Genomic DNA, 23,455 nt, shown 5'->3' on the forward strand with positions numbered 1-23,455 from the left:
TCACGTAATTAGGTTGAGATTTAATGACAAGGAACCCAGGTTTTTATACAAGGCAGGAGATGGGAGCCAGCAGCTCCCCATAAGCCTTTCCAGCGTGGGTGACTGAGGCTAAGAAGATGGGGACACAGGGGACATCTGGGTGGCTGAGGGCTCTGGCACAGTGTGTCCTGTCCAAAGCTGAGGGTAGTGGCCACTGGGGATCTGCCCCTGCGGCGGGCCCAGGTCTGCCATTACTCCATGAGGCAGAACTCTGTCTCCTGCTGTCGCATGTTGGGTAACACAAACAGAGCCACAGCTGCAAGAGCCAAGAACACCATAGGCTTCCACATGCCAAACATGTTCTGTGGGGACCAAAGACAAAGGGTGAGTGCCTTGCTTTCCAAACCCTTCCCTACGCCAGAGAGCCCTGCCTACTGGTGCCGGAGGCTCCTCAGGGCCATCACGGTCCGCTCCCTCTTACCTCATAGGGAACCGCTGCGTCCCGGCACCACTAGATACCTGGAGCACCAAGTGTATCACCTGAGGTGACTGTCTGTTTGCATGCCCCACAGGACAAGAAGAATGCCGGTTCCTGTGAGCCACACTTCGGAGGATCCACATGGGTGCAGTGAGAAAGGGTCAGAGGCCATGGCAGAAAAAGGTCAATGTGGGCCTTTGGGAAAAGCAGCGGCACCTCGTTAGCTTCACGGGGGAGAATGAACTGAGTCAAGAGGATGTTAAGACTGAGGGGGAAGTGAAGAAAGGATACGGCAGAGTGCAGGCAAATACGAGGACCGTAGGCAGCCCAAAGCCTTTGCGGAGACCGATGTCGGCTCAAGGAAATTCAAGGAAGCCGGACACTGGCCCTGGGAGGCAAATGCCAGGGTCACTGAAACACCCCCAGTCGGCGGGTGTGTTCACTGGCTTCCTGAGCAAGTGCTAATGTGCACGGAAGCTTCCAGACTCTGCTGACCAGAGCAAAACCTGCTCATTCATGAGACAACAAAAAGCATCATTTAGGGAACACGAAATCTTGGACAAAAAGATACATGCTTGGGGAGATAGTTATTTTTTTTTTTTTTACTGTATTACTGGAAAGACAGAATTTGGGTTTTGAGTCGTAAGCCCTGGCGTAAAGTAACAGAAGGATGGGTTTAGGTAAGGACAAACAGCCCATTAATGCTAAGAATGCATTTGCTCAGAGAATAATGGATGTAAAATGAGGATTTTAAGCCAACTAGAAAGAGCAAAGAAAACCTCCCACACTTGTAGAAAGAGTTACTAAAAAGAATATAAGCTATGAAATGGTGAGCAAAACAATGTTGGAAGTGGGTATACAGAGCGATTCATGTAAGAAAATAACAGAAAAGGGAGCTAGAAACAATATTTACATGCTCAGATGCTTCTATCCTAACGTGCGCTACTAAAAATGTCAGGCTGATGCTCTTGAAGGAGGAAAGAGCTGAAACCCATCAATGTGAACTGACTGATGCCCTTTATACAAGGCAGAAGCAAGATTCTAGGGAAGGGCCGGCGTGGGCGTCACAAAGCGGTAAGACATGTCAGATGCTTCTTTCAGACTGGGTTACTAACTTCACAGATCAGGAAAATCATGGTTTAGACTTCATCACGGTGTTTGAAACAGAAACAGACTCGCAGATACAGAGAACAAACTGACAGTTGCCAGATGGGAGGGAGGCTGAGGGGAATGGGTGAGAAAGGAGAAGGGATTGAGAAATACACATTGGAAGGTACAAAATAGTCACAGGGATGTAAAGTACAGCATAGAGAATCCAGTCAGTAATGTTGCAATGACTGTGTATGGTGCCAGGTGGGTACTAGACTTATGGGGGCGGAAGATCACTTGGTAAGTTAACTGTAAATGTCTAACCATTACACTGTACACCTGAAACTAATACTGAATATCAACTGTAACTGGAAAAAAAACACTTTTTCTTGAATCAATATTCTGCCAAATAAAAGAGATGGTTGAAAATGTTTTCCATGATATCATTGGAAAGACTATTAGGAAATAAGAGTAGGATGACAGCACAGTTTGTTGTATGACCAATGAGCTGGATAGAAGAGCCTGGAGAGACGACACTCGAGGCTTGGCCCTCACCTGTAACGTGGATGAGGATGTGAAGGTGGGCTTTCCCCCCGAGCATGTGAAGCTGGTAGGGAAAGGGACTAGTTTGAAACTAGAGTCAAGATTTAAAAGACAAAACAAAACCACTTCCCAGGTTAGATCAATAGTTTATCTCTAATAGGGATGAATGGAAAGTTCTGCCATGGACCCAAAAAATGAACTGCAGGTAGAAAATGAGGAGGGGACGCTTAGCAGCTGCAATGGGCAAAGGGGTTTTATCAACATATATGAAATAAGTTAACCATGTGATATTAGTTATCAAGGGAGCTAATGTGAGCTGAAGCTGCGTAAAGGCGTGTATGGTGTCTTCCTAATTACTGCGAAGCAACCAGGGAAAATTGCCCAAAATGAGGAGAGAGAAGGGGGGGCAGGATTGAAACGTTATCTGTTGCTAACATTAAGTCCTCAGCCTCCGATTCACAATTTCCTGGCTCTATTACTTCACCTCTGTGCCTTAGTTTTATCACATATCAAATGATAATAACAACAGCTACCTCACAGGGTTGTGGCAAGAATTAAATGAGTCAATACACATATGGCGATGAGAACAGGGTGCTTTATGTAAGTGCACGCTTTGTATTATTTGCAAAGCACTTTTATATACATGAACTTATCTGATCCTCGATGAGGAAGGCAGAGGTTTTATTGTCCTTTGCTTACGTTCGAAGGAACTAACGTTCAGACTGCATTTTGCCCAGTGGGACTAAACTATGAGAAGAAGAGACACACTCAAGCAAATTCTCTGAATTTGTCAGCCAGTTTCTACTGTACTTCATTGCCTTGATTCCTGGCTGGGAGCTGCATATTGGGGCGAAGCCAGGCTCTGGGCAGAACAGGCTCCCCCGAGAGGACCCTTATCCTGGAGTTCCTTCCTTTCGCTCTGCTTGGGCCTGGCTGAGTTTGAGTTGGTGAAAGGTTATGGCTGAATGCTCTGGGTGTCATTCCAAAGGGACTTAGAATTCTGGAAGTGTGCAGGGCAGGAACAGGTACAGGGACAGACTCTTGTCACTAAAGGAGTTAAAGACTGTCTGTGGGGCGTAACCAGAATGCCTGAAAGAAATAAAAAAAGAGAAGTATGGAAGAGAAAAAAAAAAGTGAGAAGGGAGTAAAGGAAGGAGAGAGGAGGAGATGGTGATAAGAGCTACCAACAAATGCTTCAGCTGCCACTCTGAACCGATGCATCAGGCCACACTCCATTTACAGGAACATGAGGAGAGGGTGAGGGAGAGGAAATGGCAGGGGGAGCATGAGAAAGGAGCCAAAACAGGCCAAGAGAGAACAGCTTGTGGGTTCTGGAAGGCAGGTAGAACCCTATCTCGGGCCATAAGACCACATTCTGCCTCCTGAATTTGGGACTCTGCTGACTGACCAGATCACATGACTGGCCTCCTGGAAGGCGCCCTGCACGTCCCAGCCTTGGTTCCCCAAGAACACTTGCATCTCTGCTTGGAAGGACCATTTCACCAATACCACACTCTCCCCAGAAAGCCCAGCTTGGGAAGCCAATTACAATAGAACCCAGCCCCCAAAAGGGATAAACACAGAACTGGAAACTATTCCCTGGCATTTTTACTCTGATTTTTCTGGGGACCAGAAGCCCCAAATCAGAGTTCTCAGTAGAAAGTATATAATATAGTAGGGCTTTCAGTTCCATTTCCCCCACGGTTGAAGGACAAATTGAGGTTGCCCTCATACATATGAGTTTGGGGCGGAGTGGAGGGGTGGCGGGGTGTCACAGCTCTCCAGACGTCCTCTCTCACCCAACAGTGGGGACAGTGATTCCCTGGTTGGCCATCCTGGTTAGTGACAATAGGAAGAGCTTGGTTCTGAGGTTCAACAGAGAGTGCCCAGGCCAGCCTTGCAGGCAGCCATCAGTAGCCAGGCCGCTTCAAAAGTAGCAACAGTGCTGCTGGGATCATCCACATCTTTCCCAGCCAGAAGATAGAAACTCTAGTCATGTCAGCGGTAAGCATTCCAACTCCCTGTGTGTTATGAAGACACACTCCGAGATGTCCCGGGCTTTGCAGTAGCCCAAGGAAAAGCCAGCGCTAAAACTCAGACCTGAGTAATGGCTGTTAAAAAACGGCAGAAGAAGCAAGAAGCAAGCAGCTGAGAGAAAAGGGAAAGAGAAGAGGCCAGGGCAACCTGCACCCTCCCTCTATCCCTCAGAAGGAGAGGACACAATACCAGTACCTGCGTTAGGACGACGTCTCGGCCCACCAGCACCAGAGCAAAGCCAATATGACCACCAGGCCTACGAGAGGCAAGGAGAAGATGGGGGGATTGGGGGCAGGGGATGGCTGCAACATATCAAATGACAAAGAAGCACAAGGAGAGACCAGGAGATGAGAGGTGGCAAAAAAAAACAGATATAAACACATGAATCCAACAGATAATGAAGATGAGGAAACAAAGGGAAAAGAGAGAGAGATCAAGAGGTTAAACAATTGGTCAGCGAGAGCAGAAGTATTTCTTCTCTGCTACGCGGGCCTGGGTTTTCCCACTGGTAGCCTCCAGAAGATGCGAAATGGAACAGGTTTAATAGCAGCTTAGGTCCCAGTCAGGTGGTGGGTCCATCTTCCTGGCTTGTCACATCCCTCTCACATCTTGTCGAACCGAGGTGATGTAGACCTTTCCTGTAGGTCAGTAACTGGGAAAGTGAGGCTCTGGCGAGTAAAGCTGGGCTCTCCAGATGAGTGGGATGTATACTTTGCCTGGGTCACTCTAGGAAGCGCGAGTCTTCTGCCAGGCCCCCTGTCCCCTTGTTAGCCCCTCGTTCTAGCTGCTTCCCCCCAAGTCTCTCAGTGTTCGGGGCTCTGGTCCTTCCAGTCCCCTAGGAGTGTGATGCTGTCGTTGTGAGACAAAATGAACTAAGACAAGCTAACAGTGGAGAAGGGCTAGTTCTTTCACTGCAATAATCTTCCAGAGAGAAACTGAGTTTGCAGATGGTAACACATATGCCAGTGGCTTGCTCCCACTTTGCACACCCCACGTAATGGCTGCCACAAGGTTAAGAGAGCACGGAACGCTGGATCCCCAGCCAGTGCTGCGACTGAACTGCCAGAAAATTCCAGATACTCTTACAGTCGACTGGGACACCCCACCACAAGACACATATTTTTGTCCCCTGTGTTTAGAAGGACAGAAAGAACCTGTACTGTAAACTGAGAATTCATTCAGAAAATACTCAAACTCTTCAGGGAACCAGAGCCCCCTGTTAACCTCAACCAGAGCAGGAATTCAGCTGCTACGTACCTGGACAGATGCACCGGTTGTTAAAATACAGAAATACGGTTGTACAGCTGGTAAATTACCCAGGATACTCCCATCCCAATCTCGAAAGAACAAGCAACTAAAGGGTTAGGGCTCTGGCTGGTGTCCCTGGACTGGTCAATACCCCTGATGTACAGACTGAACTATTCTATAACTTCTGATCACCTCAGGCCCCTATGCTCATGCCCTGTAATATACAGAACTCAGTGGGTGACAGCAGGCCCCCTCCCCCAACTCCTAACAGCAACAACAAAGGTCAAACTTTCCAGGGTATCTTGGGACAGGAGGACCGAGTGACTGGCCCTGGTTGATGGAAGGCCTCGTATTGCCAGCGTCCTTAGTGCAGGGGGAGGGGGAGCGCCCCCCGACATAGGTAACAAGGGCTACCACGTCCATGAAACTAATGACCCCACCTTGGTTTCCAGCATAGCTGGTCTTTGTGAGACAGTTCTCTATTGGTCTAAGCCTGCCATTTCCCACAGAGAGACCACCCTCCCTATTCCCACCTCCATGTGTGCTTTCCCCAAGTGATATGCCTCAGAGCTCGCTGGCCTCTACTCCTGCACAAGTCCATCCTGGGGCTGCGTCACCCTGAACACGCACCAGAGCCCGAGCACCCGTTTCCCACCTTGGTCCAGCCTTTAGCTGCAGTTACCTTTTTGCTCTCAGAAACTTGGAGGGGGTTGTTTTCCTCTGCAACTTCGTCCTCCGCATCTTGGCTGCCTTCTTCCTTACCCTCCTGGTCTTTGAACTCTTCAAATCCCTCCTCCTTCTCATCTTCTGCAGACTTCATGTCTATAAGATCTGAGGGCTCAGAAACTAGTTCACCCCTGGACTCCTTCTTCGGTTCCTCTTCAACTTCTTCCCTCTTTTCCGCCTCCATTTCCTCTTTCTTTTCCTCCGTTGTTAGAACATCTAACTCCCGGTTGCTGGCCTTGTAGTACAGCACCACCTCCAGACTCTGCGGGGCGGAGGTGGGGCAAGATGGGCGATGCTACCTGCGACGACCCTGACCCCCGACAATGCTGACCTAGCTCAAGAACCTCCCAGGGTGCGGGCAGCATGTCCCTGGGACCAAGTGGGTCCCCTGCATAGTGTGAGGGCAGTCACACCCAGCCAGACTGATGGCCCACAGTGTGTCTGGACATGAGCCATTCCAGACAGCTCCATCCAGGTTCTTAAGCTCCGCACCTCCACTGCTCTCCCTCCATAAGGGAAAGTCTTCCGTCACGTATGTATACACAGCTGCTTTGAATAAATTCCTCTTTTCATCCATTTGGTCCTTCTCTTGGGGGTGGGACCCAGGAAGAGCAGGAGCCCCAGAACATTGGGCTGGGTTAACTGAAGCAGTCATCCAGCCCAGGGGCTGTGGTCCTTTGGGGCTGTAGCTCCAGATGTGATCAGTCTGTATCCCACTCTCCCCTTAACTTCACAGGAAAAGGGAGGACCAGATGGGTACTCTAGACACCTCAGAGACCCCAGAAACTTCTCTACAAATCTCTCACCTGGTCGGGATGGTGGCAGAGATGATTTTTCTTCCCAGGATCTCCTCTACCTTTCTGCTTCTCTGGTTACATAGGTTACTACTCACCTTTCTGGTCTCGCAGTTGCTCTCAGAACTCTCCAGGCTTGGGGTGGTCGACTTTTTATTTTGAACCCCACTGGCATTCTTATCCATGTTCTCACTGCCATTCTCGCCCTTGCGGTCTTTGGTAACAGAGGACCTCTTCTCTCTGAGCTGGCAAAGCTCTTCCTGGCAGCAGTGCAGCTGCCCCTCCAACTGCTCCTGCACGGCCAGGAGCCGGCCCTGCTCGTCCATGCTGGCCTGGTACCGCAGCTGCAGCTCCCGCAGCCTGGTCTGCAGTTCTCTGATCTGTTGGCAGTGGAGGGCCCATTACCCACTGGGGCCTGAGCGGGCCGCCTGGGCCCTGCCTGGCGCTCACTGCCGCGGCAACTGCCCTGCTAAAGCCCATGAGGGAGTAGATACTACAGAAAACACAGAACTGAGGAATATGAGCCTCTAAAGCAGGTTTACAAACAGCTCCTCCCTAACTGGAGGCACCTGATCATTTAGATCTAATATGATCAAAAAAGGAGGCATTAAATTATGTTTGTACTGTGACCTGTCTGGGGAACGACCATACGGCTACCCCTTCTGAACCTCAGGCTTTATTCTAATGTGATTTTTGATGGGAACTCTGAGTTCACCAAGCTACTGCTCCACCAGGTACACTCACCTGAGGAACTGTGTTGGACAAACCTGGGAGTGAACCTGGGCACCCGCGACTCCCTGGAAACAGTGGCAAGTCCCAACCCTGCTTCCTAATCTCTGGATCAGTCTCTCCTGACTTCTGGCAGCACAGCAGGCGCTCCTTGGTATGAGCCAATACTAGGCCCTAGGCCCGTGTGCCTACCGCTGTCTGAGCCTCTCCTGTGCACACACAGTGACCCCCACTGGACCGTGGACTACTCTTGGCCCCGGACAAGGCCATCTGTCCCATTGCTAGTAGATGCGGAGCCCTCTTCTTGGCTTTAGGAGAGATCCAAGAGGAGACATGGCCCTGTCCCGGAGGTGCTTACAATCTAGCTGAAGACACAAGATAAATGCACACAAAATAACTAAAGAAAATTGGCAGGTGAGAAAACATAACTCTATAGAAGTGCTTTAGGACACAGAGCAAAAGAGAGACCAGAAGTCGCACAGGGAAAAAAAAGAAAAGAAAAACTATTCAGTCTTGATGATTAATGAATGCCAGCACCGTGGGAACCTGAGAAATGGCCATCTCTGCAGCAGCAGACTGCCCGGCCTCCTGAAACACAGCCCCTGCTCTGTCTGTCTGACCAGGAGGGGGGCAGCCATGCTAAGCAGGCAGTGAGCTCCTGACGCTCTCCTGAGCTGCTCTGCAATGGCTACGACCTCCTCTGCTGCAGGGACTCCTACCAGGAACCCTGCCTCCCTGATCGTAGTTACCTCCTCCTTATCGCTTTGGGAGTCAGCAGGGTTCTCAAGGCCCTCCATGCACTCCCTGAATTCCTTTTCGCAGGCATCCAGCTCTTCCTTCAGTTCCTTCTGCTTGTCCAGCAGCTTGCCCATCCGCTCGTGCAGCAGGCTGTGTGCCTCCTGGCTGAGCTGGTACATGGCCTGTACGCCTTGCAGCTTGACCACCAGCTGGGCGACCGTGTCCTCCAAGTGCTGTGGAGGGTGGGGGAGTAATGGCGGCACCGCGGGAAGCACCTGCCCTCCACCCCACTCTCTTTGCTAGGCCCGTCCTTAGGGAGGAAAGCATGGCCACAGGGTCTGAAGCTGCCCGGGGGGATACTGTATTCCTCCCCAGCAACGGCACCGTGACTGCGCTGATGAAAAGTCCTGAGTCTCAGACCTCCATCCAGACAGAAGCCACCTCCACGTTACGTGGGCAGCATGCCTCATTTATGGCCAGTGAGCTCCCCAGCTCAGTTCTGACCCCACTGCCCACCTCACTTCTATGACTTCTCTCTTAATAAGCTAAGAACCTTCTTTCCCGGGCTGACCTGTCAGCTGGCTGCTTTTACCTCTATATCTTCAAGCTCAGCCAGTTCGTCATCAGTGCTGCTGGTGACGTAACTCTTGTAAGAGGTGTCAGAGCTACTGCTGCTGCCGTAACTCTTCTTATAGATGACGCTGCTGGCGCTGGTGCTGCAGTCACTCTTCACACAGATCTCATTGGTAGTGGTGCTGTCGTAGCTCTTGAGAAAGTTCTCGTCACTGGCCTGGGTGCTCCTGTAACTCTTGTGGTAGCTCTCGCTGCCGTCAGTGCTGCCATTGTAACTTTTTTGACAGTTCTGGCTGCTGGTGGCCGTGCTACCATAACTCTTGTTGTAGGACTCAAGGCTCATTTTTAGAGAAGGGGACTGGGCTTGGAGCAACTGCATTTCTTCCAGGCAGAGCTGCAAGTCGGCCTGCAGCCTCTTCCGTTCCTCTAGGAGCTTCTTCTGCTCCTGTTGCAGCAGCTCCTGCTTGGCCTGGCTGGCCTCATACAGCTCCTGCAGGGCCTGCACCTGGGCGATGATCACCTTGGAATGCCGGGAGGGGTGGGGATAGCATGGTTACTTGAACCCCGCCGTCCTCCTAGCCGCACCCCTGCTGATGCGGACGTCTGAGAGCACACGTTAGAGAACTGCTCATATACACTCGTCTCACCATAGCCTAGGTCCACGACTTGGCCGGCAGGTAACTGACATGTGTCAGTTTCTTGCTCATTGGGGAAAACCTCCCTCGGGCAGATAACTCCAAGATTTCTGGGCTCCCATTTCTGCTGTTTCTGCACTCAGGTACATCCCTCTCCTTGGAGCAGTGCTGAGTGTGTCTGGAGAACACTCTGGCTCCCCTACCCTACCCTCTTCTTAGGCAGGTGTACCCATTATCCTCACCTTTCAGACTCAGTCCCCTCCCTCACCCCCAATTCTAAAATCAGACCTGGCCTTGAATGTGAGCATACAAAGAATTCTTTCCTCAGAAGATGGGGACTTGTCACTACGAGTCCCTGTCCCTCCTGCCCCAATGGCGAATCTGGCCTCTGGGCATGTTTCCCAGGCCCTCTGGGACTGGCTTCTTGGCTGCTGAGGCCCAGGAGGAGATCGGATTGGTTAAGGAAATATTTTATACCTGGTTCCGGTCTCTGCGTCATCCAGGCTGAAATCGGATGCCCCTGGAATCTGACCAAATCTCAGTTTGGACTCCTGCTAGTCCCTGGGTCTCCCTGTCCAGGCTAACATCTGAATGAATCGATTTTGTCTAAATCGAAACTGTCTACCTGCTTTTCCTTGCTCCCACCGAGACATCACACCAAATTCATCCCCCAAACCTGGAAGACTTCTGTGGAAATCTCCACCAGTGAGACCCCGGAGGCATCACCCCCTGGCTGGTATCTAACCTCCCTGACCGGCTGATTGTTGCCAATGTCCCAGTGAAGACCGTGTGGTGCGTACCAAGAATCCCACATGCCAGCACCTCTGCCCTTGGAAATAAATGGCTCCATATTGGCCTCAGGTAGAATACCCAACGGTTATAGCGTTTGATCACTGAAAAGCATGCTTCTCAATTATCAACCAGCTCAGGAGAAAAGAATGACGCCTTTAGAGTCAGGTCCAAGGAATCCAAACGAACATGAAAATGACATTATACATCTGGAAAATGAGATGTCGAAGGGATTGAGCCAAATTATCAGGCACTACATACTTCCGGGTCATCCCGGTTCTGTGTTCACAGGGCTTCCGCTGGGCAAGCATGTGGGTGAGGTCCTCAGGCCGTATCTAAAGCCTCATCTTAATTGAGCCCATGAGTGGTCATGGCTGACTCAGGTCAGGGCTTCAGTACCATCCTTACTCCTGGCCAAACAGACCTTCCTCACTCTGACTCTCTGTGCAGCCCCTTTCTCTGCTGTCCTGCTGTCCCCATAGCCTTCTCCCTGCCTCTTGCTACAGTTACCTTGTTTTGACATTTTGAGGATTTAGGCGCTTTGGAACCTTCCGGATTCTCCAACACTTCCCGGAAATGAGAGTCTTTGAAAAGATGCAGCTTTTCGTGCAGCTCTAATTGTTCTTTTAACATACTTTCTTGACTCTGGACCAGTTTTTCTTGCTCCTCTTGCATGGCTTGGTAGAACAGCTGCAGTTCACACAGGTCTTGTAACTTTGAAAGCAGCTCCTGACTCTGTGAGGTAGAGTGGAAGGAAGGGGGCAGGAACTGTGGGGGTCACATGGGAAGACCTCTGCCTTCCTCCTGCTATGGATCCTTCCTTTAGAAATCTGCAGGGTGGGAGGAAGCCTTCTGTGGAGACCTGCTAGTTGGTAGTAAAGAACTCCTAAGTTTGGAGGTATTTTGTAGTTTACAAAGTACTTTCAAGTATATTTTCTCTAGATAGACTAAAGAACTAAATATAAAATGTTGGACAGATTCCAGGGTATAACATGTATTTTAAGATGTACAACCCTAATCAGCTATATTCAACTTTTTGGTTGGAGGAGCTTGGAAAAGTAAGCTTGGAAAAGAAAGTAAGAAGTGGTTGGTAGATCCCACCCTTTTCTTTTTCCCAAGGATAGTCACACCTGGGAAGCTTCTGAAAGCAGCCTGTCCAGGTGGCAGCCACTCCCTGCCTGTGGTTACCTTCTGGAAGAGACCAGATTTAGGTAGTGGGATGGTGAGTCTGTGCAGCTCTTCTTGCAGCTGGCCCTGCTCCTCCTGCATTCTCCTCTGCTCTTCCAGGAGCTCGCACTGCTCCGTCTGCAGCTGCTCCATCTCCCTCTGGCTGACCTCGTACTTTTCCTGCAGTTCTGTCAGTCTGGACAGCAGTCCATCACACTGTGGGTGGGGTGGAGCATGAGGGGTGATCACCCTGTCAGGTAGTTCTCTGCCTGTGCGGCTAGCAGAGCACGTCTGGGTCCCCTGCTTCTTGCGATTGACCAGGGTCTCCCGCCCTGCACTGGTCATCTCGAGCCACATGGCACCCACACAGGTTGAGACGCTAAGTAGGGGACCCCAGCAAGCTGTTCAGGACTGCTTTTTGGCTGTGCTCTAAATTTCTTCCACTCGTCTCTTCTGAGAGCGTTCTGAGCGGGAGTGTTATCAATGCCCCTCCCTTCTACTTCCCCGCCTCCCTTTCCTCTCTTATATACCACTTTCCTACCCTGCTGGGAATTCTAGCTCCTGTTATTCTCATTAGCCTCAATTTGTTTTTATACCTAACTATGCTCCTTACCAATAAAGACTTAATTTCACCCTAATTTTTTCCCATTTTTGGTTTTCATCATCATTTTTTTAAAAATCTTTAGAAAAGCATGTGCTATTGCTAAATTTGGGTTGAGAAGACTAAATCATCCCATGATTCCAAGAACCCAAATCTTCTAATAGCAGACTAATTTCAGTGCTGTTTGATGACCAGAGGAAAAGCTGGCTCTGGATGCCCGTATGCTTTTCCTCTTCTACTAGGACGGGTTATAATGAGGAAGCCATGGACCCCCGAGCTCCTACGCTGAACTCCAGCCATATCTAAAACTGACAGGTGGACTGTTGGGGCGGCCCAAATAACGTCCCCAAATTCGGTGTCTCCTGAAGGCCTTTCCCTGAGGACACAGCCTGCTGTTGGCTGTGGCAGGAGCTCCTGAGTATTCTGGCAGAATGTGGCTTGTTCCACTGTTTTTTTGGAATCTTGTGCCTGTGCTCTATCACGCTTCAACACCTTTCCATTTCCTATCAGCGATCCCGAAAGTGCTCAACACAGGGTCACTGATAACGACTTGCATTTTATACATTACGGAAAAAAGAGAAAATGAGTAAGGAAGGCTGTATTTATCACTACCAGGATTTATCACTAAAAGGAAGTGAGATAAGAGTAGTCTTCTGTTCAGTTAAAAGAGGGTCAACTTCAAGCTTACAGGACTTAACTATTCTGAAGTCACCGAATAAATCCCGGAAGAGCCTAGGTCCTTCTAACACCCAATCAGTGTTCTGGGCACAAGACCACGCCATCTGACAAGAGCATCTGCAATCTGCCTCAAAAAACTGGACCTTCTTTTTCTAGTTCTAACAATAGAAATTACATTAGGGGCCGATGTGTACGTTCTTCTCCACGAATAACAAGATATCACTACACACACAACCATGTGCAAAATCTTCAGGTGTTCAGACTGGATCCAGATGTACTGATCCTACGAAGCTGTGGCTCGGGTCAAGGTCAAGGCAAACTGTTATAATGTTAACAGCATGGGCTCTGCCTCTGTTTCCTGCCTTGCCACACGCAGCTGTGATTGGACAAGAGCCCACCATTGGGTGGATAGATGACTTTACCACTTGCCCTCACCTCCTTCCTCCAGAGAAAGTGCCCAGGAGATCTCACCTCTCTTAATCACAATTACCTTATCAGCACATTTTCCCTTGTCCTCTGGGATGGGCGTGGTGGTCTTGAGCTGCTCCAGCTCCTGCTGGCAGAGCAGGAAGTCCTGCTCCAGCTGATGGTACATGTGCTTCTGCAGCTCCAGCTTATCCTGGCTGGTCTGGTACAGCTGCTTCATCTCCTGAAGCTGGCACTGCATCTCCGTGTTCTGGGGCAGGGGAGGCAGGCCCCACCGTCATCCCAGGAGCCCTGGTGGCTGCACTCTCCTCTCAGGCAGGGACTAAGGGGACTCTACCCTGTCCTTTCCAGCCTCAATTTCATCCCATTGGAGGCTCCCTGAGATGGACCAGTCCCGAGCAGGCTCTACACAGGGCCTTCTTGGGCTTCCATTTCTGGGAGTGGGGAAGGGAGAGGGCTTCTTTTTTATAGACTGACTTCCTGATTTACAATCTAAGGAAGGTGGGAGCATCGTGAGTTTCTGAGGCCACCTTTCTACTTTCTATCCCCCTCTCACCAGCAGCTACTCCACAGAACTCCTATCATTCCCACTCGTCCTCTGTACCGGTTCTGTGACAGAAGCTTCTGCCTTGCCACCTTCTCCCTCACCTGAAGCGTCTTTTACCTTCTCAGTGCTCTCTTGGAGGCAGTTCGCGATGCCCCTGAGGCGTTGTACCTCTGCGTCGTGGTACTGCAGGTTCTCTCGCAGTTGCTGCTGCACGTCCAGCAGCTTATCCTTCTCACACGTGACGGTCTGGTACTGGAGCTGGAGCTTATGTAGCCGGCACAGTAACTCCTATGATGGAGGGGGGCCTTGGGCAATACCTCTGGGATCCTCAAGCCACTCACTCTTCCGCCTGAGTCATCACAGACACGGACAGTCTAAGAACTGCCTTCTCCCTGCCCCTCACTCACGGGTTGTCCTCTCATCTACCGTAGTGCTCGAGGGCGGCTGGAGTTCACCTGTGGTGCTGCACAGGTGGTGGCTGGAATCGTTTTAACTCTCTACTCTTACCCAGTTTCCCAAAGCCTCTTAGCACCTACGCTGCCCCTCACCTCTGGTTGCGGTTACCTTCTCACTTTGCGTTTCTACAACAGCGGATTTCATGACTTTGAGCTGCCGGAGCTCGGCCTGAAGTTGGAGTTGGGCTTTCAAGAGCTCAGTCTGCTCATCCTGGCTAGCATCGTACTTTTGCTGCAGGGCACAGAGTCTGGTCTTCAGCTCCTCGTTCTGTGGTGGGCAGGATGTGGGTAGAACAAGTTACTCCCAAGAAGCAGCAGACGCCTCTACAGATGAGTTTGGTTCTTTTCCAGACGCAGACATCTTGAGGTTCTCCCACAGGTCACTGGTCTGGTTTCTTCTCTAAGGCAGACACTCCATGATGACTACCATTTCTAGAATGCAATGCTATGTGACTTCTCCAGCGGGTCTCCAGGAGACTGTACCCCTGGTTGCAGGCAGGAGTCAGCAGAGCACAGCTTTACTCTGCGCTCATCCTCCCATGAAGCTGCGACTCCTTGGAGGCCCTGCTGCCCTCCCCAAACTCCCTTCCCATCAGTATTTACCTGGGTGGCGTGGTGGGAAGTCTGAAACCGAAGCACCTCATTCTGTGCGCACTTGAGCTCCCTCTGCAGCCGCCTCTGCTCCTCCTCACTGGCCTGGCGATGATGCTGTAGCTCTTCCAACTCGCAACACAATTGCTTACACTGTGCGGGAAACGGAATGGGAAGGTGGCTCGCTACAGGTACCACTTGCACTCCAAGAACAGGCTTGGGAGAATATTTACATCAGACAAGCAAGCAAGGCCCCAGAGTCCTAGCTCCGGCCATGGCGCATGCCTCTTCCATCAGTCCCGCGTCAAAGGAGACGCTTCTCCCACGGGCCGGGAGGTAAGAGACAAGGAGAGGGGCTGCTTCCCCTACCTTGTTCCGCATGTCGTGCATCTGCTCCTCGGCTCCCAGCAGCTGCTGCCGCAGCAGGTGAGTTTCCGAATCAGGCTCTAGGAAATCCATTTCTGAAGTCTGGGACTCTGCTGACAGCATATTCTTTAGTGTTTGGGAGTCCAGCCACTTTTCTGTTGCTCTTCGTGTCCTGTAATCCAGAAGCCCAGAGCCACGTTTGGGAGAGGGCACTGCCTGGCATCACCCGCCACGTGTGCTTGGTCCTGATGCCTTTATTTTAGGCAAAAGATGGTAAGGAGCCTTCTATTATGATTTACCTCTCAAAGAAACACGCTGAGAAGAGTACAGAAAAAGTCCCTAGCTCCTCAGTCTGCGAAGGCCTGCTGGGCTGTAAAAGACCCTAAGAGTGCTAGTCCAGTGGGTTCGAGGCTGGGCCTGGTGTCAAGCCAGCTCTACTCTGGAGGCCATTAGACTGAATCAAGTCCATACAGACAACAAAGGAATCACTTCTGATCTACTTTAGGGCAGAGCAAAGCTGACCTTAATGCCTAGAATGGAAGAAAACTAATTTCAGAACTCACTCAAGTCCTAGACAACTGGGCTGGATCCCCATGCCTGCTTCCAGGGGGTAGCCCTGTCCTCTGGACACCCTGGGAAGGAGCGGGACGATGCTCCTCAGCCTGGCATCTGCCTTCACCAGCTCTACTCAGGGCAAAGCCCAGTCCTCCAGACCCCCACCAGCCTCCTGGCTGTACCTCTCACTCTCCAGATCTGCGAGCTGCCCTGTGAGGCTGCTGTTACTCTCCTGCAGAGCCCGGTACTCCTCGTTCAGGAAGTGGTAGCGCTCCCGCAGTTGCTGTAATTCTTCTGCAGAGGACGACAGAGACAGAGGAGGTCCCAGGGAGGAAGCACGGTGACCAGCCCCCAGTATTCCTACCTAGACATCTGAGAGCAGAAGGCTGAATAGTTCCGCTTTTACTAAAGACCGAAGGGACCCCACATGCCGAGGCTTAGAAGGCAAGGCCCAGAAGATTCCACACTGCAGTGGGTCTTCGTCCTCTTTCGGGACGCTGCCCTCCTTTTCATCTTCTCAGAAGATTCACCCTGGTGCCTATCTGCAAAACCCCAACCAAGGCAGAGTCTTGGGATTTTAGGAGATTGTGAGGAGTTAATTGTTTGGTTTATTATATTTAAAGTTTTCATCCAGCTGTTTGATTACCTTCCTATTACACATTTAGTACAAAGAGCTGAGAGATGTGAACTGCCAGGTATCACACCGCCAGTCCTGGCCTTTCAGAGACAACTCAGGCATCCTGAATGTCCATTTACTTCCTTTATCACCCTACCAAATACACTGGCCCGCATGTGGTCAAGAAGTCTTTCTAATGATCTTTTATCTGCTGACAGACGGGCCCATTCTAATCAGACCCACATATCTGCCTCAGGCATTGGCAGAGATGTGGTTGAAATGCCCCAGCACGGGTCCCTAAGTACCAGGTATCAATACTTTTTAATGCTGTGATAGTACAAACAGCCATATCTGTTTTGTTTCTTCAGGATTAAGAATTAGTTCTCTGAGAATACTAATTCTACTGATATTTAAAGAACCCTAACTGGCTCTAATTAGAACACAAAACCTATCTTACCTGCTGTCAGCTTCAACACCCTGAAATTCACTGCTAATGTTTATTCCAATCAGAAGTCCTTGGAAGACTGCAGATTACCATAAAGGAAAGGAAGGAAACTAATCTTTAATGAAAACCAGCCATGTGCCAAACATGAGACTTGATGGGTTCAGCCTCGGATTCAGTTAGTGTGTGCGCGCTTTCAACATGCTAGGTATTCATTCCATTTAATCCCCTAAATAGCCCTGTAGGGTTTTCTTTTCTTTCTTCCTTTAACATAAACTTTCAACTTTACAATAGTTTTAAATTTACAGAGACGTTGCAAAGATAGTGGAGAATTTTCTGGGAGCGTTCTCACCTAGCTTCCCCTGTTGCTAACATCCGACAATGGGTATTTTTTTTTTTTTTTAAAGATTTTATTGGGGAAGGGGAACAGGACTTTTATTGGGGAACAATGGTCAAATTGTTGTCCTTTCAATCTTAGTTGTGGGGGGTTCTGTTCAGCTTCAAGTTGTTGTTCTTTCAGTCTTAGTTGTGGAGGGCGCAGCTCAGCTCCAGGTCCAGTTGCCGTTGCTAGTTGCAGGGGGCACAGCCCACCATCCCTTGCGGGAGTCGAACCGGCAACCATGTGGTTGAGAGGACAGGCTCCAACCAACTGAGCCATCTGGGAGCTCAGCGGCAGCTCAGCTCAAGGTGCCGTGTTCAATTTTTTAGTTGCAGGGGGCGCTGCCCACCATCCCTTGCGGGAGTCGAGGAATTGAACTGGCAACCTTGTGGTTGAGAGCCCACTGGCCCATGTGGGAATCGAACCGGCAGCCTTCGGAGCTAGGAGCACGGAGCTCTAACCGCCTGAGCCACCGGGCTGGCCCGACAATGGGTAGTTTTGTCACGTCTAAGGAATCATTTTCCTGTGCCAGGATCTCATCTGGCTGTAAAGTTGTATTAACCAATTTTTACAGATATGGAAACTGAGGTACAGAGAGATCATAACGAGACTAAATTCATGCTGCTACTCAGTGGAGCTGAGATACTGAACGAGGTCTATAGAACACAAGGCCAAGCCTTTGCACTGGGCTGGCTGCCCTCTCCCAGCACCACCAGTCCAAAGGCTCTTCTGAGAGGCTTCTCACAGCTGGGAAAACCTGCAGTTCTTTGATTCCTTGTTGATTTGCCTCGGCTTGACCTTGCCTAATGTAGGGCCTCCCATTATACCCAGATCATCAATCTAGCCTCAGAATAAAGGCATACTCTCTGATGTCATGAATCCTAGCAACTAGCAGGGAGACTCACTGTCTGAAAGCAGAGTTCTGAGCTTTTGAACACCTCATGTATTACTAGAAATAACCTCCCTTCCTCTCCAGCTGTCTTGTGCTCTGATTTGTTGTCCCCTAAAGCTTCTACTTTGGGGAGAGCTAAGGAGCCTAAGCATTAGCATGCTGGGGCCTGGGAGCAGGACTGGAAGGGCCCCCCCCGCCCCGAAAGCAGTCTAGGCAAAGCGCCATGATGCCAGAGCAGCAAGAAGAGTTTCCCAAGGTGACAGGCCCCCCTACACCCATCTCAGAACTGGAGATCTCCAGTCTTTCCCAGGAAGGGCTTTAGCAGAATCAAATCAACTAATGCCGAAGGCTCTCTGAGAAAGAATTCTCAGGGTGCATCTCCATGGTGCTATTCCTTACACCACTATTGACTGGTTGTGTGATATCTGGGTAAGTTTTTCTCCCTTATAGTCTTGAGTTCAACTGGGAGGTTTTTCCTAGAGGTTCCTAATTCATGATTTAAGACCACTTTCCACCATCTTCTTGCACACTATCTCCCTCTGCTTGACTTTACTGACAGACCAGGAAGAGGGCCTGTGCTCTCATACCTTGCATCTCAGAGAAATCTGAGAGACTGGATGGGTCCGACGTCTTCATTTCCATTTCTGCACGGAGGGAGGTGATCTCCAACTCATACTCCCCCCGAATGCGCTCCATGTCATCGAGTTCATTCTGCAGCCGGCAGAGGTCCTCCTGCAGAGATGCTAAATCACTCTCGTGCTCAGTCGCAGAATCCTCCGCTGCTTGTCGCAGAGTGTGGATCTCCGTCCGGGCCAAATGCAGCTCCTGTTCTATTTCCTTAAGTTCACTTTCTTTCTCACGTTCTAACAGGGAAATCTCCTCCCGTAGAGACCGCAGCTCACCTGCAAAGCGCAAAGGTTGGGATGGTCAAAAGGATTAAGTGAACTAATCTACCATGTTCTAGAGGCACAAAGGTAAAGGCAGACTTATTTCTCATCTGGAAACTCCTGACAACCTAGTCTCTACCCCGTCAGAGAAGTGTAGCTTCACCTGGTAGAGAATAAAGGGAAGAAATACCTAAGAAGGGAATGGAGAGTGAATCTGTGTAGTAAGGCACAGTAAAAATGCAGATTTTGCGACTTGGCACCAAAACCAACAAGTTAGGCTACTGCAAACAAAAGTATTAAATGTTCGTAAGGAATCGCCTGACAGTTAAAGACCAAATTTAATTTACAGCACTTTACTAATGCCCCAGCCCCAAGTCTTTCCAAAAATTACCTCACTAAAAAAATTTACACAGATTATTCTCACCCAGTCAGTCTGCGAGGTTAGAAATTATAGAACCTCAGAACTTCCATGAACTGCCGGAGGTTAAGTACTGGCCCCCAAACAATGTATATTTAGAGTTCACAGCTTAAATTCAAATGTAGGTTCATCGCATGATAACCAAACATGGCAAAATAAACGTCGATCAATGAGGGATTGTTTAAATTGATGAGGTAAGTGGAATATCAGCATTCATAGAGAAGACATGAAAAAGTTTCTATGACATAATAACTAGAAAGAAAATTGAGGAGCGGCCAGTTGGCTCAGTTGGTTAGAACGTAGTGCTCAAAACACCAATGTCATTGGTTTGATTCCCACATGGGCCAGTGAGCTGCGCCCTCCACAACTACAGTGAAAACAACGGCTTGCCTTGGAACTGATGGGTCCTGGAAAAACACATTGTTCCCCAAGAAAAACTTAAAGAAAGAAAAGGAAAAGAAAAATGAGCTATAAAATGTATGGTATTATCTTATATTTGCAAAAAAAAACTTATATACATAACACAAATATGCAAAGACATAGAAAAAAGATCTGGAAAGATCCATGTGCCAAACCGTAAAGAACAGTTCCTTCTGAGGAACAAGATAGCATGAGATGGGGGAACATCACATATACCGGTGCTCTTTGAATTTTCACAAGCCTGTATTTTATAATAGATTTTAATTTACAAAAGAAATGTTTCAGGGCTCTCACTATCTGTGGAGCATCTCAGGGTTTCTGAATATGGGTAGCCGTCTGGGATCAGGAGAACCTAAGAGTGGAAAGAGAGTAAAAGGCACTGACACCAGCAGAGAATTCAAAATTTGGAAGCCAGGATTAGGGAATTCACGAGGCTTGGACTGGATCAGGACCTTCCACCGAACCCTTTGCAAGTCACACTGTCCTTATCCCTCTTCCCAGAACTCCTGCTCATTCTACTCACCATTCAGAATTCAACTTTCCCCACCTCCTCCTCAAAAAACCAAGCACGTCTTCTATTAAATGCTCTCAAAGCACCTTGCAGTTTGCACTGCGGGTGTGTGTATGTGTGTGTGTAAAACATTGGTCTCCCCCTCACTTGGTTATAAGCTTCATGAAGGCAGGGAACATGTCTGTTTTGCTCACTTTATAGCTCCAGGATTTGTCAATACCTGACATAATACAGGTTGATAAATATCTGCTGTATTCATAAATGAGGCAGGGGTTCATGTATTCAACAAACTTTTACTGAGTACTATGGATACAGAATCACATGTTTGGGTATTAAAAAAACTTAGAACAGAACACAGATGTTTGAGGAAAAAAAATCTGGACATACTGCAGATATAAATGCTGAGTGGGCAGGGTGTCTCGGGGAGGCAGAGGGGAAGGTCTCCTGCCCTACTTTCCCAAGCGCACATGTGCAGCTCCGGGCACGTCTTTTGCCAGTCTTTCCTTCTCTAGAATGACCCCAACTGTCTCTTCTCTTTGGTCTACTCAACAGTATTAATTGATCATTACCTCTATGGCAAGCCCCAAGCATCGCTCCACTTAGATTCTCTGACTTCTTTCCTATTTGAAAGGAACAAAGTCCTTGCTCTATCCACTACTGAATAGCACAGAGGTGGTCTGCTTCTTGGAGCTTACAGTCTTGTTGGGGAGACACAGATGTCATATCATATTAAGATAAAGGCCCTAGGGCTTTTGTGGGGGGCTGACCATTCTCCACTTCCCTAATATGCCCTTGTTGTTCCGGTCCAAATCTCCCTTTGGTTGTCCTCTGGGGTCTAGCCCTAAAAAAATGACACGCTCAGATCCTTTGGGGAATGGAGAAAGGTCTCTCTCCGCGGAAGAAAGCTCTTAATTAGGAACACAGAGGGACAGGACCCGCCGAGGGGCGGGGCTTGGAGGCCCGAGGGCGGGGCTTATCCGGAAACCGAGCCGGTGGACAGTGGCTGGGAGTTAGTAGGGCCTGACCCGGGTTCCGAAGAGCTGGCGCCGGTTGAGTGGGGCTGGGACCGTCGGTGCGAGTCCAAGGGCCCAGGAGTCGGCTGGAGGGCAGAAAAGTCGGTTCTCACTTACAGGTTATGGCCTCCATCTCGTCGGCCCCCCGTAAGCTCTCAGTGGGGGGGCCTCCCTCCTCCGGCCGGTCCGGCCCCGGAGGGGCTGTGGCGGCCCGAACCGCCTCGCAACACCAGCTACCTCTGAGGCCGCGCGCGCCCCGTCTTGGCGGAAACGGGCAACGCGCGCGCGTGTTTATTCCCGCGGGATGGGGAATTGGAGGAGCCTTCCCCATGCCTTCAGCCTGGATGAGATCTAATGCTAGAAACAACCCTACTGAGTAGGGAATCGCTCTAGAATTTTATATTCCCACGTTGTTGCCTACCTGCATCTCTACTTAAATTCCCTGACTTCCCTCTTCTTTAAAAGGAAGCATGTCCCTTCTCCAAGTAAAACCCTTATTTCTCTGCTTCTCTTCAAGACATGACTGCTGGACTTATCTGTACTCACCCCCTTTCACCTCCCCTTTCCTTTTCAATCCCAACCCAATCAGGCTTCTATCTTCACTGAAACAGCCCTCCATCTTGCCAAATCCAATGGCCATCTTACTTGACTGAGCAACTTCTGACACAGTTGATCATTATCTCCTTGAAGCACTTTCTGTTCTTGGCTTCCATGGCCTTAAATGCGTCAGTAGTTCCTCCTATCTCAGTCTCTTTTGTTCATTTCTTCCTCTATACTGGACCTTTAAATACTGGAGTAACCCTGGGACTGGACCCTTTTCGCTCCTCTCCATGTGATTTCATGGTGATCTCCCATTGATTCAAATTCCATCTATGCTACTGACTCCCAAATTTACATCTCCAATTTCCCCGCTGGTTCTAGATTCATTACGTCCAACTTAACATATTTACTTGGATGTCAATGACCGTTTCAAACTCAACATGTAGAAAACGTGTTTTAAACGCTTCCCCTAGCTCCCAAACTTGTTCTTTGCCAAGTCTTCCCCGTCCCAGTAAATGACACCACCAACCATCCAGTTTCCCAAGGCATTCATCTTTCATGTCTCTCTTATCCCCCATCCAATTCATCAGAAATCCTGAGGGCTCAACCTTCAAAGCCTAGTTGAACCATCTCCATTTCCACTGCTCTAATCCAAGCAACCATCACCTCTTCACTGAACTATTACAATAACTTGCTGGCCAGACTCACTGCGTTGACTCTGTTCCCTCCATCCAATTTCCACACAGTGGCCAAAGTGCTCTTTTTAAAAATGTGAAGCAGATCACATCACCCCAGCCCTGGCTAAGACCCTCCCATGTCTTTCCACTTTACTTAGAATAAAAACTAAACCTCTCAGGCCTGCCAGGACCTTTGTCCTGGCTTCTGCCTGCCTCTCAGAACTCTCTCCTACCAGGTCCTCCACATGTACTTTGCTTCAGCCACAATGGCCTCTGTTCTGTCCTTCAAATACAGTGGTACCTCAGTTTTCAAACGTAATCCGTTCCGGAAGACCGCTCGAGTTCTGAAACGTTGGAAAACAGCCAACAGCGAGGCCTCGGGATCTTGCACTCAGCAGAAGCTGTGTGACATGTTCGACTTCCGAGTCATGTTCAAAAACCGAAGCACTTACTTCCGGGTTTACGGCATTTGTAAACCAAAATGTTCCTCAATGGAGACGTTCGAAAACCGAGGTAATACTGTACATGAAACTCATTCTTGCCTCTGAGGTTTTGCAGTTGCTATTCCTTCTGCCTGATGTGTTCTTCCCTCAGATCTTTCTCATTATTCAGGTCTTAGTTCAACTGTTATCTTCTCAAAGAGGATTTTTGTAACTACTCCATCAAAAATAAACTCTCATCTCAGCCCATCTCTCTCTAGCATATTGTTATATTGGATTCATAGCATTTATTGCCACCTGAATTTGTGTTGTTAATTTTCTGCCTCTCCTCACTAGAAAGTGTCCTTTCTTAGGATCTGGTCTGTCTTGTTCATAGCTGGTCCTCCATAAATGGTTAATAAACAAATAAATGCGTTCCATTTTACAGATAAGGAACCAAGTCTCGGAAAGCTAAAAGTGACTTGCCCAAGAACACA

At 49.3% G+C, this 23,455-nt stretch overlaps 1 protein-coding gene across 10 annotated transcripts in view; it reads right to left on the reverse strand.

Moving 5' to 3' along the window:
* The window catches only part of CCDC136 (coiled-coil domain containing 136), a 27,757-nt gene continuing 4,302 nt past the window's right edge, over positions 1-23,455 (reverse strand). Inside the window, exons 5-19 of one of the 10 annotated variants that reach the window (XM_074315624.2) lie at positions 18,661-18,975; positions 15,927-16,038; positions 15,193-15,361; positions 14,836-14,976; positions 14,342-14,500; positions 13,895-14,065; positions 13,295-13,480; positions 11,547-11,741; positions 10,869-11,093; positions 8,954-9,454; positions 8,373-8,594; positions 6,993-7,274; positions 6,057-6,362; positions 4,322-4,428; positions 1-341 (exon numbers count right to left, since the gene is read on the reverse strand). In XM_074315624.2, coding sequence (XP_074171725.2) covers positions 4,327-4,428; positions 6,057-6,362; positions 6,993-7,274; positions 8,373-8,594; positions 8,954-9,454; positions 10,869-11,093; positions 11,547-11,741; positions 13,295-13,480; positions 13,895-14,065; positions 14,342-14,500; positions 14,836-14,976; positions 15,193-15,361; positions 15,927-16,038; positions 18,661-18,975 — 3,086 coding nt within the window. In that variant the 3' untranslated portion in view covers positions 1-341; positions 4,322-4,326. The remainder of the gene's footprint in view (positions 342-4,321; positions 4,429-6,056; positions 6,363-6,992; positions 7,275-8,372; positions 8,595-8,953; positions 9,455-10,868; positions 11,094-11,546; positions 11,742-13,294; positions 13,481-13,894; positions 14,066-14,341; positions 14,501-14,835; positions 14,977-15,192; positions 15,362-15,926; positions 16,039-18,660; positions 18,976-23,455) is intronic. The other 9 variants (XM_074315623.2, XM_074315628.2, XM_074315625.2 and 6 more) reach the window with 9 other exon arrangements.

Source organism: Rhinolophus sinicus, chromosome 8 (genome assembly GCF_057876585.1).
Source record: "Rhinolophus sinicus isolate RSI-liver-muscle chromosome 8, RSI-T2T, whole genome shotgun sequence".
In the NCBI taxonomy this organism is placed as follows: domain Eukaryota; kingdom Metazoa; phylum Chordata; class Mammalia; order Chiroptera; family Rhinolophidae; genus Rhinolophus; species Rhinolophus sinicus.